The 14,787-nt window shown below is 48.5% G+C and overlaps 1 protein-coding gene across 1 annotated transcript in view; it reads left to right on the plus strand.

The window, feature by feature from the left end:
• The first annotated feature begins 277 nt into the window (after positions 1-277).
• The window catches only part of AP3B2 (adaptor related protein complex 3 subunit beta 2), a 36,955-nt gene continuing 22,445 nt past the window's right edge, over positions 278-14,787 (plus strand). Inside the window, exons 1-4 of the mRNA XM_006073484.4 lie at positions 278-411; positions 9,703-9,778; positions 9,918-9,992; positions 10,275-10,370. Coding sequence (XP_006073546.1) covers positions 299-411; positions 9,703-9,778; positions 9,918-9,992; positions 10,275-10,370 — 360 coding nt within the window. The 5' untranslated portion in view covers positions 278-298. The remainder of the gene's footprint in view (positions 412-9,702; positions 9,779-9,917; positions 9,993-10,274; positions 10,371-14,787) is intronic.

Below are 14,787 nucleotides of genomic sequence, written 5' to 3' on the forward strand. Positions count from 1 at the left end.
GGTGGAGGGATTTCCGACGTGTTGGGGCGGGGCCAGGCTTTGCGGCACCGCCCCTCCTGCTCCCTCCGCGGACACGCCCTCCGCTTCGCTGGAGCCGGTGCCTTTAAGAACTACAACGCGCTCTGCCCTGATTGATAAATCCGCGCGCCGCTGCCTCTGCCGCCGCAGATTGCGGCCTCTGCGGAGCCCGGGCAGCGCCGCCGATCTCGCCTGCCCGGCCTGCGCGCTCTTACTCGGTCCCTGCCGCATCCCGGCGGCGCCGCGTCCTCCCTAGCGAAGCCCTCTGCCCTGCCGCCCTATGTCGGCCGCCCCGGCCTACAACGAAGACAAAGGCGGCTCTGCCGGCCCCGGGGAGCCCGAGTATGGCCACGACCCGGCAAGCGGCGGCATTTTCTCCTCCGACTACAAGCGGTGAGGGAGCCGGGCGAGAGGGGGGCTGGGCCCGGTCCGGCCTGGGAACACGCGCTGCGGTACCATGGACAGCGCCCAGGCCCGTCCGCGGCGGCCCAGGTGGCGCGGACCGGAATCCTGCACGGCCCCCTCCGGCCGTGGACACAGACCCTCGCGACCCCTGTCCCCCCTGCGACCCTTGTCCCCCCTTCGCCCCCCGCCCCGCGAGGGGCCGGCCTGGGACCTGTGAGGGTGGGGGTGGAGACTGGTGGGGGATGGGCCGGCCAGCTCTGTTTCTGAAAGACCAATCCTCCCGGCCCAAGTGTTTCTCCTGTTGGTGGACTTGGATTACAGGGTCTCTGCCTTTTTTTCGCTTGTGGCTAATTGACTCCAAAAGAACGCGGGGAAGGGGTCAGATCTTCGAGCTTGAGCCTGGAGGCCTGTCCAGGAAGGCCCACCCTGGAATAGAGAGACTCAGAACCTCCCAGACCTAGCCGCTCCTACAAATCCATTTCCCCTTCTTCTGGTCCCCCTGTCCTCATCCCCATCTCTGGGGAACGTCTGGAGCTCCCACTCCTGCTCCCCACGTTGCCCCTATAATTCAACCCTACCTTAACTTCCTCCCCTTCCCTTCCACCTTTGGCTCATTCCATCCTTCATTTGTTTATTCGTAAATTCTGAAACAAGCGTTATTTAGGGCCTGCTGTGTCGAGTCTCCTTCTAGTCAGTGTGGATGCCGCTGTGAACGTGACACAGCCTCCTCCTCAAGCCCCTCTAGAGCGGGGCACAGGGAAGAGCCTGTGAGTGACAGTGCAGTGTGGTGGAGCTCTCAGAGGGGTGAGAGGAGCTGGTCCCTGGGCCTGGAGAGAAGGGAGTGGGGGAGAGCCAAGGATGTTTCAGGAAGAACAAAGAGCAAGGTGTGGAGGTGAACGAGAGCCAGATCACAGGTTTTGTATGTGCTAATACGGTGTGGCCAGAATCTCTGTCCAAGCCACTGGCATGGCCAGAACTGAAGGTAGAGAGATGCCAAGGTGGAGGGAGGGGGGTTTCTAAGCAGGCAGTAGCAGATTTGCATTTTAGAAGGGTCCCAGGCTGGATTGCGGAGAAGAGATCGGAGGTGTGCCGGATTCAGCAGAAGACAGGTGAAGAGGTGTTGAAGTTGGATGGGTGGACATGATGGTGGCCTAGGCTATGGGTGATGTCCAGGACTTGGGGGGGCTCTTGAGATGGTAGAAGCCACAGACTTGATGATTACCTGGGGGGAAGGTAGTAGGAAGGGGCTGAGAGAAGATGAGGATAATCTCAGGTTACCAATTCTTGTATTAGTTAGATGGTGATGCCAGACAGGGTAATTGGAAATAAAGATATTACAAGCAAATTTGTGGAAAATAATGTTGAGCCTGGCTTTTGAGATGCTGAGATTGTAAACTCTGAGATAGAGTCTAGTAGGTAGCTGGATGTTAGGATTTGGATTCCAAGAGATTATTAGTACACACACACACACAAACACACACACACACACACGTGCGTGTCCATCCATCAAAGCCACAGAAGGAAGTGAAGATAGCCAGATAAGCTAAGGAGCATTTATAAAATGAATTCAGACAAAGCACAGGTAAGAACCCTGAAGACATAGAATAAGAGTGACCAGAGAGCAGGGGGAAAGTGTTTCAGAATAACTGAGAATAAGTAAGCCAAAGGCACCAGGAATAAAATGTTGTTTCAAGAAGGAAGCTGTCAGCAGTGCCAATGCCCTCTGAGGTCAATTCAAACAAGGAAAGAAATCGTGCCCACTGGTTTGACAAACAGCAGGTCTACCCCTTCCTGCTCCACTCCCCATCTCCGGCCCTGAGAGACTAGTTCTGGCAAAGTCAAAAGAGGAGGGGCTAAGTTCATTTTCTCCAGCATTCTTTGATGAACAATTTTAAACATACAGAAAATTTGAGTGAATAATACAATGAATATATGTATACCCTCCACCTAGATTCAATTCAGTCATTGTTGCCATTCTGTGGTATTTGCTTTATCTAACCATCTATCTATAAATATTTTTGGCTGACCCATTTAAGTTGTAGACATCATGGCCACTGAGCCCTAAATTCTAATCAGCATCTGAAGCCAGATTAAAAGTGAATAGGAGAGTGAAGAGGAGGTAAATGAATAAAACACAGTGAATGGGAATTTTGCTTTTGAGAAGTATGACTATAGGGCCTTCCTTGGTGGTCCAATGATTAAGAATCTGCCTTGCAATGCAGGGGATGCAGGTTCGATCCCTGGTCTGGGAACTAAGATTCCACTTACTGCAAGGCAACTAAGCCCATGAATCACAACTAGAGAGCCTGTGCACTGCAACTAAGATCAGCCAAATGAATGAACAAATATATATATTTTTTATAAAGGGGAAAGGGAAAGAGTTGCCAGAGGAGAACATCAGTTCAAGAATGTCTTTATTTTTGTTGTTATTTTTATTTGTCTATTATTAGTCTGGGAGAGCCCAGAGCAAGTTTAACTGCCTTTGGGAAGGAGCCAGTAGTGTGGCAGAGGCTGGAAGGAATTGAAGGAGGCATCGATCCCTGACTGATGGGAGGGGAGGCTTCCAGAGCCGGGTGGGAGAACTGGCCTGGCCTCAAGGAGGACCAGCTCTGCCCAGAGGGAAGAGGAGGGGAAAGAGTAGATGGAGATGTTTGAGAGCTGTGGAGATTTTGATCTAAAGCCTTTATTGTCTGTGAGAGACAAGTAGTGAAGCTGCTAGGGCAAGGATGGTGGGAATCTGAGGAGCACCAAATACAGCAAATAAAGCCAACCACTCCTGGCGGGGTAGCGGTCTTGGGGACAAGAGGGCCAAGGATGTAATTGAAGAGCAGCTGAAGGCGTGCACGTGAGGGGCCTCAGCTAGGCATGGAGGAAGTAGAGATAGGAGAATGCCAATAGGAAGGAAAACATCAAGGACTTGGCCATGGAAAGACAGGTGAGGATCAAGACGGTGGGGATCAGAGTGGGAAGGGGGTGAACACGATTGTTAAGGAGGAGGAGTTTTGAGGGGGCAGAGGTTCAGTTGTGGCCTGAGGGGGAAGTGAGAGATGCCTCACCTGTGTCTGGATCCGCTCTCCTGCCTGCCAGTCCCCTGCCTGCAGACCGGGACTTGGCTCTGTCCCTAGCCCCTGCCCTCCTCCACCACGTGAGTCCTTGTCTCTGAGCAGCAAAGAGGAAACCAGAGCCTCCCTCCTGCCAGTGTCCGGTTTCTGAGTTTCGGGGCGGGCCCTCTGGTGACAGGGACAGGTACCCCCAGCTCCCCGGTCAGCTCAGTCTCATTTCGAAGCAGGATCTGGTGCCCTGATGCAGCGATTCCTGCAGCTCCCAGGGGCAGCAATGAGGCCAGGGGGCAGAGAGGCCGATCAGGAGGCTGCCAGCCCTGTGCTGGCCCCCGAAGGCGGGCCCCCACCCTGGTACCAGGCCCTGCAGCCAGAGGAGCTTCGGTGGCTGCAAGCCCCAGAAGAAGACACGACCCCAGAAGAGTCCCTGGAAGGACCTTGCCCAGAGCCTGGCCAGGGCCAGGGCCAGAGCCAGAGCCAGCCATTACGGTACAGAGGAGCCCTCAGACTCTCTCCCCCAGGCAGATAGGAAGGCCAGGGATGGGAAGCTGTCTCTTCCAGCAGGAACCATTTAAGTCCCACCTCTTTAGCAGGAGGACTGGACTGGCATTTAGTGTGCAGGAGTGGGGCGGGCGTGGGAGATGTTATGGGGACTGAGAGTTTAAGTGGGGGGAAATGAGCCTAACTCCTAACTCCCTGGTAGCTCTGAGGAGAGGAGGACAGTAAAATATTTGAGGATGGAATAAAACTTCTGACCTTTTCCTCTCCCCAGGTCCTGGCTAGGTGAAGGTTCCTGATGAGGTTTGGAGACAGGATAAGAACAGGATAGTTTGACCACCATCTCACATCTAGTGGAGAAGGCAATGGCACCCCACTCCAGTACTCTTGCCTGGAAAATCCCATGGACAGAAGAGCCTGGTAGGCTGCAGTCCATGGGGTCGCTGAGTCGGACACGATTGAGCGACTTCACTGTCACTTTTCACTTTCATGCATTGGAGAAGGAAATGGCAACCCACTCCAGTGTTCTTGCCTGGAGAATCCCAGGGACGGGGGAGCCTGGTGGGCTGCCGTCTCTGGGGTTGCACAGAGTCGGAGACGACTGAAGCGACTTAGCAGCAGCAGCTCCCATCTAGTGGGTTGGAACTTGGATGGTGAGGGGAAGGGGGTTGTATATCACATGAAGTGAGTGTATCCAGCCTCAAATGCCAGGTTTTACCTTCCTCCCATCCCACCTGCTGGCCACAGTCACCCACAGAGTCCCTTAGGTCAGGCCAGGGCTCGGGTCACAGTGAGAGCCTTGTAAAGGGATCTGACTCCAGGAGATGAATGTTTCATGGCCTTGGAGTATTGCTATGTATCTCTCCCTTCCTCTCCATCTTGGGAACATTGGCTGGTGGGAGCGAAAGTGAGGGACCCAGGGTGGTCAGACCTCAGGTGGGGGCTGCTGTGTGCTAGTGAGCAGCTGACAGTCTTGCCTGTGCTCTGTCCCCACAGCCCCTCTCTTCCCTTGATTCCCCTCTCCTAGGGTCCTGGACCCTCCCAGGAGCCTGGAAGGTGGGTACTAGGCTGGGAGGGCAGGATCTGTGTGGGTGCCCAGCACCACCCTGGGTGTGGGCACTTGACATGGGCTTGTGGCATCTGTAGGGGCGGTGAGGACGCCTGGGTGTGAGGAAACCTGCTGCAGAGAATTCCTGAAGTTAAAGGGCCCCAGAGTCAGCTCCAACTGGTGCCTGTCTGACCCCTAAGGAGGTCAGAGGATCTGTGAGGCTGGATATATTTGATCTTAGAAGCCTAAATTTATCATCAGGAATCACACATAGGAGTCCACAGGCCATTTTGGCGAATGGGATTGGAGTGACGCAGTTTTGTCAAAAAGCTGTATGTGTGCGTGATGTGGGTGGTGTGTGTGTGTCTGTGGAGGGCCATGTGTGGGTGTGCATGTCTAGATGAGGGTGTGGGGAGGTAGAGAGGGCTTGTGGTGGGTGTATGTCTGTGGGTGTCTGTAGGCCTTTGCAGGTGAGTCATGTGGGTCCACAGGTGTGTGGGTTTATGTGCTGAGTGTTTCTGTGGGAAGTGTATGTGTGGTATATGTGTCTTTGTATGTTTCTTGGGGATTATGGGTGTGTCTGCAGGGGGTTTGTTGAGTGTGTGTGGGCTTATGTAAGAACTGTATATATCTGAGGGATGTAAGTGTGTCTTTGGGGGTATGAGTATGTCTCTGGGGTGTAGGTGTGTCTGTGGGGATAGATGTGAGCGTATATTGGTGGTACCAGTGTTTGTTTGATGGGGCATTGGGGTGATGGGGATCTGCGGGGGTGAGCTGACTGTGTGGAGGTGTGTACAGAGGATCCTGGGGCGCGTGAGGTGCGTTTGTGTATTGGGGAAGGTGGTGCCCAGCTCTGTCATTCTCCCCACACCCTCTGTGCTGCCCAGGCCCGGCCAAATGGTCTGAACCTTTGTCTACACCCATCTGTCCTGAGTTCAACATGCCTAGGACTTGACCACCTGGTTTGTGTTTGGGAGAGGGACAAGGTGGTTGTCTTTTGACCCTCACTTGGCAATAGGCAGTAGAAAATGTCCTCTGGTTTGGGGGGACATCTTCCTGAATGGAAGATGTTCGTTCTGTTTTTTTTTTTAACTGAAGTATAGTTGATTTACAATGTTGTATTAGTTTCTGCTGTATAGCAAAATGATTTAGAGATACATACACACACAAACACACATACATATATTTTATTATTTTTTTTCATTTTCTTTTCCATTATGGTTGATTATAGGATATTGAATCTAGTTCCCTGTGCTATACAGTAGGGCCTTGTTGTTTATCTGTTTATATATAGTAGTTTGTATCTGCTAATCCCAAACTCCTAATTTATCCCTCCTCTACCCCCTTTCCCCACTGGTAACCGTAAATTTGTTTTCTATGTCTGTGAGTCTGTTTCTGTTTCATAGATAAGTTCATTTGTGTCATATTTTAAATTCCACATATAAATGATATCACATGGTATTTCTCTGACTTACTTCACTTAGTGTGATAACCTGGTTCATCCATGTTACTGCAAATGGCATTATTTCATTCTTTTTTTTATGGCTGAGTGGTATTCCTGAATGGAGATGTTCTAGATCAATATGTGTGGGGCTGGACATCTCCAACCCTCATCCAACAGCTAGCAGGTCCTCTGTGTTCTGGAAATCATCATCTTTCTACTTTGCTTCCCATCAAAAATGTCTTCACGAGAGATACTTGTAAAATCCTGGGAACATCAGTTTCTTAGCACTCCTCCTGTCTTTTCTGATTTTATCTGTTAAGCATGCTCACATTTCTGCAAAACGCAGCCCTGTGACTAGGTGTCTGTTACGTCAGGTTCTTTCCTTGCTCTCAGCATTTATCACTTACTCATGTCTCAGCATCAGCACTAATCACACTTGCCTCTTTATGACTGCTAGCATGCTCTTCCCTCTCCTAAAATGGCTGCATCTATTTTCTGATTTTCTATTGCTTCTCGGTGTTTCACTTCCATGACTGACTTTGCACACACTGCTTTTTAATTCCTGCCGTTGGTAATACCTCTCCTGGCAGGGTTCTCCTGCCTGGGTCAAAGCTGTGGTTTATCTGAGTATCATCTGGGAGGTCAGAGCATATACAGGTCTCCATTCACAACTGCTCATCATGTTTTGGAACTGCCTGGACAGTATGAGAGCATCTGTGGTCCCGTAGCTCTGTTAGCTGTGTAGAGACACATTTTTCCATGAGCTGATTTCGCATTTCTCTGCTTGCTTCTTTGGCCATCAGCCGCTGGGCCTCTGAGTATGCTTGGGCAGGTTGCTCACTGCTCAAGGGCACATGGCCAAGGAATGCCAGACCACGCTCCACTCACCGACTGGGGAGCAGCAGGTCAGGGCTGTGTCTACCTGGAGGGGCAAGGGGATGGCAGGTGGGCAGCCCTGACAGTGAATCCTGAATATAGACCCTAAGCTTATATCAATGCTTTATTTTTAATATTAAACTTGTATTCACCATATCCCAAATATTTTCCTTTCTGTTGCTATTGTGGGCTGAATTGTGTTCTCATATGTTGAAGCCCTAACCCCCAGTACCTCAGAATGTGACTGTGTTTGGAGACAGTCTTTTAAGAGGTGATTAAGTGAAAAGGAGGTCATTAGGGCGGGTCCCAATCCAATACGATTCACTTGTTATGAGAAGAGGAAACACAAAGGGAAGACCATGTAAAGATAAGGGAAGACAGTCATCTGCAAGTCAAGAAGACAGGCCTCAGATGAAACCAGCCGTGCTGACACCTTGATCTCAGCCTTCTAGCCTCCTGAATTGCAAGAAAATAGGCTGAGCTGGTTAAGCCACCCAGTCACTCTGTGGTACTGTTACAGCAGCCCTAGTGAACAAATACAGTTTTGCCTTGTTTTTTTTTTCTTAAATTTATACACAAGAGTTAAAAAAAAAAAAAAAAAACCTAGCATCTTATTACTGATAATTTTATGACCTCGAAAATTAAAATTTCCCCCTCTTCCATACATTAAAATAATTTTTTAAAATGATTCATCTACTTTCGTCTGTGGTGGGGTCTTTGTTGCAGGACGCAGTCTTTCTCTGGTTGCGGCGAGTGGGGGGCTATTTTTCATTGTCGTGTACAGGCTTCTCATTGTGGCTTCACTTGTGGAGCATAGGCTCTGGACTCACAGGCTTCAGTAGGTGCAGCTCATGGGCTCTAGAGTGCGGGCTCTGTAGTTCTGGCACATGAGCTTAGCTGCTCTGAGGCATGTGGGATCTTCCTAGACCAGGGATCGAACCCACGTCCTTTGCACTGCAAAGTGGATTCTTAACCACTGGACCACCAGGGAAACCCAACATAATTTAACTATTAAACAAATGTGGGATTTATTTTGGCGTGAAATACATGTACAAGTTAAATTCTTTGCTACATAGCAGTTGTCCCAACAGCATTTGTTTAAGGGGAGGCATAAGTTTCTTTCTCCGATTGGTGTTAATTGTTCCTAATTTATCAACTTAGATCCATTTGTGAAATTTTTAATCTGGCACCACACAGCTTTTATCATGGTCATTTGTTTTGTGTTTTGAATTCTGGTTAGGTGAACTGTCTGTCATTGTTCCTTTTTTCTCATTTCCATCCCCCTTTGCCCCCAAATTCTCTGGAGTTCTTACCTATTGATTTTTGTTTCTGGGTGAATTTTGCAGTCACTTCAGGAAGTCTGACCAAAGGTCTCCCTTGAAATTTCAATGGCCATTGCATGACATTTAGATACTGGCTTGGAGACTAACATTATTCCTCTCCACCAAGTGCAAGGGGTTATTTATTTACATTGTCATTTACCCGGGACTTCCACGGCAGTGCAGTAGTTAAGACTTAGCCTGCCAATGCAGGGAGTATGGATTTGATCCCTGACTGGGGAGCTAAGATTTTACTTGCCTCTCAGCTGAAAACCAAACCTTAAGAGAGAGAAGCAATATTGCAGATGTTCCTTGGCTTGCAGATGAGTCACTCCAGTTCTCTGTATTCACAGTATTCTCTCTGCATCTCTCTCTTCATAGGGCCATCTTCTTAAAGCACACCAGACGTATTGAGTTAGAGACCCACCCTCCTCCAGTATTCAGTTCAGTTCAGTTCAGTCGCTCAGTTGTGTCCAACTCTTTACAACCCCATGAATCACAGCACGCCAGGCCTCCCTGTCCATCACCAACTCCCGGAGTTCACTCAGACTCACGTCCATCAAGTCGGTGATGCCATCCAGCCATCTCATCCTCTGTCATCCCCTTCTCCTCCTGCCCCCAATCCCTCCCAGCATCAGAGTCTTTTCCAATGAGTCAACTCTTTGCATGAGGTGGCCAAAGTACTGGAGTTTCAGCTTTAGCATCATTCCTTCCAAAGAAATCCCAGGGCTGATCTCCTTCAGAATGGGCCTCCAGTATTACCTCATTGTAATTACAGATGAAACAATTCTGTTTCCAAATAAGATTACATTCTGGGTACATTCTTTTTTGAGGGGATCACAGCTCAGCCCCGTAACATTGACTGACCCACATGCTTCTCCCCACCCCAAGTCCCCTGATCTGTATTTTACCACCTTCCCTTGTGGTTGAGTCCTGCCTTCCCTGCCCAGGTCCCTTCTTTCTGTCTGAATCCTACTGATTGATAGCCCTGTCCCCACCGTTGTGCCCTCAGCTGACCTTTTGTGTCCCCACCAGACACGATGACCTGAAGGCGATGCTGGACACCAACAAGGATTCCCTCAAGCTGGAGGCCATGAAGAGAATTGTGGCGGTGAGGGGGGTCAGAGGGGATCCCTTGGGGGAGGAGCTTGAGGATCCAAGGGCCCTCCTTGGCTGCTTGTGGACCTTCCCCCAATGAGTGCTGGCATCCTCCCTTCTCGTTCTCCCCCTACCCTGACCCCACCACCTAGATGATTGCCCGGGGAAAGAACGCCTCAGACCTGTTCCCCGCCGTGGTGAAGAATGTGGCCTGTAAGAACATAGAGGTGAGTGCTCCCAGGGAGGGGTCTCCCTTGTCCACCTCCAGGAGTAAACTGGAGCTAGTTGGGGATGAGAAAGGGGACATCCCAGTCCCTGGAGGTCCAATCTGCTCAGAATGTCCCTGGTCCAGGAAAAGACACCTCCCAGATGTCCCTGAACCAGATGTGGATCAGCATGATGGGGCCAGGGTACCCTGGATGCTTTCTCTGTGGAGCGCAGCCACTGGGGTGAGGACATCTCTCAGGGCAGGGGCACCAGTCCCTGCTGAGAAACCCCCTCTTCCCCAGGTGAAGAAGCTCGTCTACGTGTACCTGGTGCGCTACGCTGAGGAGCAGCAAGACCTAGCCCTGCTGTCTATCTCCACCTTCCAGCGTGGCCTGAAGGTCAGAGGTCTCCATTTGCCTCTCTGGGGTCTGGGCCTTGATGGGGCTGTATTGGAGGTGTAGACTTATTCACAACCTCAAAGTTGAGAGTTAGGTTTCATTAGGTGGGAGTTTTTAGGACTTCAAGCCTAGGAGGCAGCATCTAAGTAACTGACAGAACTGTTCCAAGGAGGCGAGGGGAGAAGTCAGGTTATATAGAAGTTTTGCAACAAAGGGCAGGTGGTCTATCATCAAAAGACAGTTGTTAATGAAAGAAAACCAGATAACCCAGGTTAAGGAGTTTGGTGATTTTCTGTGCATGGGAAGATACAAGAGTCTGGGCTCACTGAAATCATTCCATATGCAGCCCAGCTATCTGGGGCCAGTATCCTGTGTTCTCATATCCTGAGTTTCTCCAGGGCTCACCATGGGAAGTGGCTGCAGTCTGATGGCTGCTAGATGGCAGATGTTCTTTCTTGCTGAGTTCCCTCAGGGATCACCAGCTCACTGTCCGCGGTGGCTGCAATTGCTGATGACTGTGACATCCTTTGTTTACCGATAGGGCACGAAATAAATTCCATTTGTCAGAGGAGTGGGCCCAGGGAGAGGTCTGAGTGCAGGGGTTGGGGGGGGTCAGGCTCTGGAGGCCCTTTCCTACCTGCCTAAAGTCAGGAGAGTCAGAGGCGCCTGTGCTAATGGCTGCCTCAACTATGAATCACTTGAGCCCCTGACACTGGCCTTCACCCTACTGATGTAAAGGGATTGAGGCCCACAGCCAGGCAGAAGTCAGCCTTCTTAAGACAGAGTAACGTGTGGGGAGCCCGCTGACCTGGATTCCTCACCTCTGGGTGTCAGAGCCTTGGCACTGGCTGGCTCACCTGGTTTGAGTATCTGCTAGGAACAATGGCTTTGGAACCTTTTCACCTGAAACTGGGTGAGGAGGACAAAAGGGTTTATTGGGAACAAATGAGCTCCATGGAGAGGAAAACCACAAAGCTCACCAAGCTGCAGAGTGGCCTCAGACATGGAGACTGGGTTTGACAGTCTGCAGAGAGAACATAAAGACAAGACCATTGCATTTTCAATAAGGTTAGTACAGCCAATGATTCCTTGAAAGTAGGAACAAGTTGATTATTCTGTTTAGCACCAGAAGAAATAATTGGCTTGTCTTAGATGCCCCAGTGTATGTAAAATATCCACTTTTAAAGACCAAAATCGGGACTTCCCTGCTGGTCAAGTGATTAAGACTCTGCCTTCCCAATGCAGGGGACATGGGTTCAATCCCTGTACTGAAAACCAAGATCCTGCATGGCCTATGGCGTGGCCTCAAAATTAAAAAAAAAAAAATATATATATATATATATATGCATATATATATATATATATATATATATATTTTAAAGACCTGGATCACTTTTGTGGCAATAAAATGCCCTTTGAGGCAGGTAGAAAACTGAATCTCTTAAGGGAAGGGACAGTGGGAAGATTCAAGTCCTTTCGTATGCAGTGGAGGCTGACCCCTCACAAACACACGCACACATATTTAAACTGAATATTCTCATCTTTTGTATGTTAAATGCATGCATGATAGTCTCCACTGGGTGCTTTTGTGGTTTGGATAAGATATCTCCGGGTAAAGAAGTCAGCATCTCTGTCTTTCTAGTCTTTGTCCAATCAGACTCTCCAGCTCTGATAACAGCCATTAACTCCTCTAGTCTCTCCACATGCTTAGTTCTAATTCCTGTGAGAGGGACATTGAAAGGTCTGGCTTCTTTTCCTGTTCAGCTGATTCTGTAGGTTAGCTGAGCAGACTGAGAGTTGACTGCCCAAACTGGAGGTTCACCCCTGGTTCATTCTGCTCTGGCCAGCAGGAGGTGTTGGCAAAGTCTGCTCCTCTGAGGTGGGACAGAAAGCCTGGGCACTTGCATCTACCATTCTTTCATTCAGCAAATACTTGGGTATCTCTATGCCTCACACTGTGTCAGGCGTTTTTGTTGTTCGTTTGTTTTAAATTTTTTGGCTGCACCGCAAGGCATGGGGGATCTTAGTTCCCCCATCAAGGATAGAACCCTTGCCCCCTGCAGTGGAGACGAGGAGTGTTGACCACTGGACCACCAGGGAAGTCCTTGTGCTAGGTTATTTTTTATCAAGTGAAAACCATACGATCTCTCTCGCTTTCAGATTGGTTTAATCGGGATTAAAATCGTTTTATAAGAACCATTCTGAAAATTTTGCACAAATTTTTACATTGACCTGAAGTTTCTACATTCTACCCTTTTTAGAAAACCAGAGCTCATTTAGCTCAACTCAATGCAGTGATTTCTCTAGAATAATAGTCAGCAAACTTCTTCTGCATCCAGCAAGGTAATAGTAGTTTAGGCTGTGCAGACCGTCTAGTCTCAACCATCAACGACTCAACTTTGCCCTTGTATTTTAATCGTAGGAAAGCAGCGATGAATGAGTGTGCATGACTGGGTTTGAATTCATATTTTAGAAAATATTTGACTGTATCAGGTCTTAGTGGCAGCATATGGGATCTAGTTCCCTGACCAGGGATTGAACCCAGCCCCGCTGCATTGGGAGCTCAGAGTCTTAGCCACTGGACTACAAGGGAAGCCCCTGAATACATTTTTATTTATTAAAAAAGGCAGAAGACACATTTGGCTTGTGGACTGTAGTATGCCAACCTTTGCTCTAGAACATCTCTGACAGGTTATCTCCAGTGGTACAGACCTACTCCTTCATAAGGCAGTTCCATCTTAAGACAACTACCACTGTTTTTCATTTTTGTCTTTATTGAAGTATAGACAATTCACAATGTTAAATTAGTTTCAGGTATATAATACATTGATTCAACATTTTTGTGGCTAATACTCCATTTAAATGTATTTCAAAATATTAGCCACACTCCCTGTGCTGTACAATATATTCTTTTAGCTTTTTATTTTATACATAATAGTATAATACTTTGTACCTTTTAATTCTCTACCCCATCTTGCTTCTCCTCACCACCACCACCCCAACTCATAACAATTAGTTTGTTCTCTATGAGTTTCTGTTCTGTCATACTTATTCGTTTAATGAAAACATACCCAGAATATATACCCAAGAGTGATATTGCTGGATCATATGAAAGTTCTGTTTTAGCTTTCTGAGAAACCTCCACACTGTTCTCCACAGTGGCTGTGCTAATTTACATTCCCACCAAGAGTGTACAAGGCTTCCCTTTTTGCCACATCCTCACCAACACTTGTTATTTGTTGTCTTTCTAATGACAGCCATTCTGACAGATGTGAAGTGATTATAACTTTTTAAAAACCATTATACTGTGTTGAAATGTCTATTACCTTAATTTTTTAAAATTTATATCAGATCCACCAAAGGCATAAAGAATAGTATTCATATATGTGCATTTATTCTCTTACTACTTATTTATGTGTTCCTAGTACTCTTGCCTGGAAAATCCCATGGACGGAGGAGCCTGGTGGGCTGCTGTTTATGGGGTCGCACAGAGTTGGACACGACTGAGCAACTTCACTTTCACTTTTCACTTTCATGCATTGGAGAAGGCAATGGCACCCCACTCCAGTACTCTTGCCTGGAAAATCCCAGGGACAGAGGAGCCTGGTGGGCTGCAGTCCATGGGGTTGCTGGGAGTTGGACACGACTGAGTGACTTCACTTTCACTTTTCACTTTCATGCATTGGAGAAGGCAATGGCACCCCACTCCAGTACTCTTGCCTGGAAAATCCCAGGGACAGAGGAGCCTGGTGGGCTGCAGTCCATGGGGTTGCTGGGAGTTGGACACGACTGAGCGACTTCACTTTCACTTTTCACTTTCATACATTGGAGAAGGAAATGGCAACCCACTCCAGTGTTCCTGCCTGGAGAATCCCAGGGACGGGGGAGCCTAGTGAGCTGCTGTCTATGGGGTCGCACAGAGTCGGACACGACTAAAGCGACTTATTGAATTGAATTGAATTGAAATAATGTATAATACTGTTTTATAAACAGCATCTTATATGTGTTCCTCTAAAATTCACTTTCTTTTTATTATTATTACTGTTTAGGGGGCTCTTCTGCACAATAGTACCAACCTTTTCTGTCAGCCCAGACTGAGACTCTGTTTGCTTTGCAGCCGGCTAATGTTGTTGACTCAATTCTGACAAACCTCCAGTTGACAAGCAGTTAATCCAGGTGTCCCTATATCCTGTCTTTATGCAGTTGGTTCCTTGAATCTCTGTGAGGCCCTTCTGTATTACATTGTTTAGGTTTACCACAAGATCTAAGCCAGGGTGGATCTGAATCTTGGTTTTGTCCTCCTGGTTTTATGTCTTCCTCTAAGATGTTAATAAGCTATTCCAACCAGGGCAACAGACTAAATCCCATGTATCATGTTTCCAGGTTGACACTGATCTGCTAGTAAATCTTCCCCAAG

The sequence above is a fragment of the Bubalus bubalis genome, chromosome 20, assembly GCF_019923935.1.
Source record: "Bubalus bubalis isolate 160015118507 breed Murrah chromosome 20, NDDB_SH_1, whole genome shotgun sequence".
In the NCBI taxonomy this organism is placed as follows: Eukaryota; Metazoa; Chordata; class Mammalia; order Artiodactyla; family Bovidae; genus Bubalus; species Bubalus bubalis.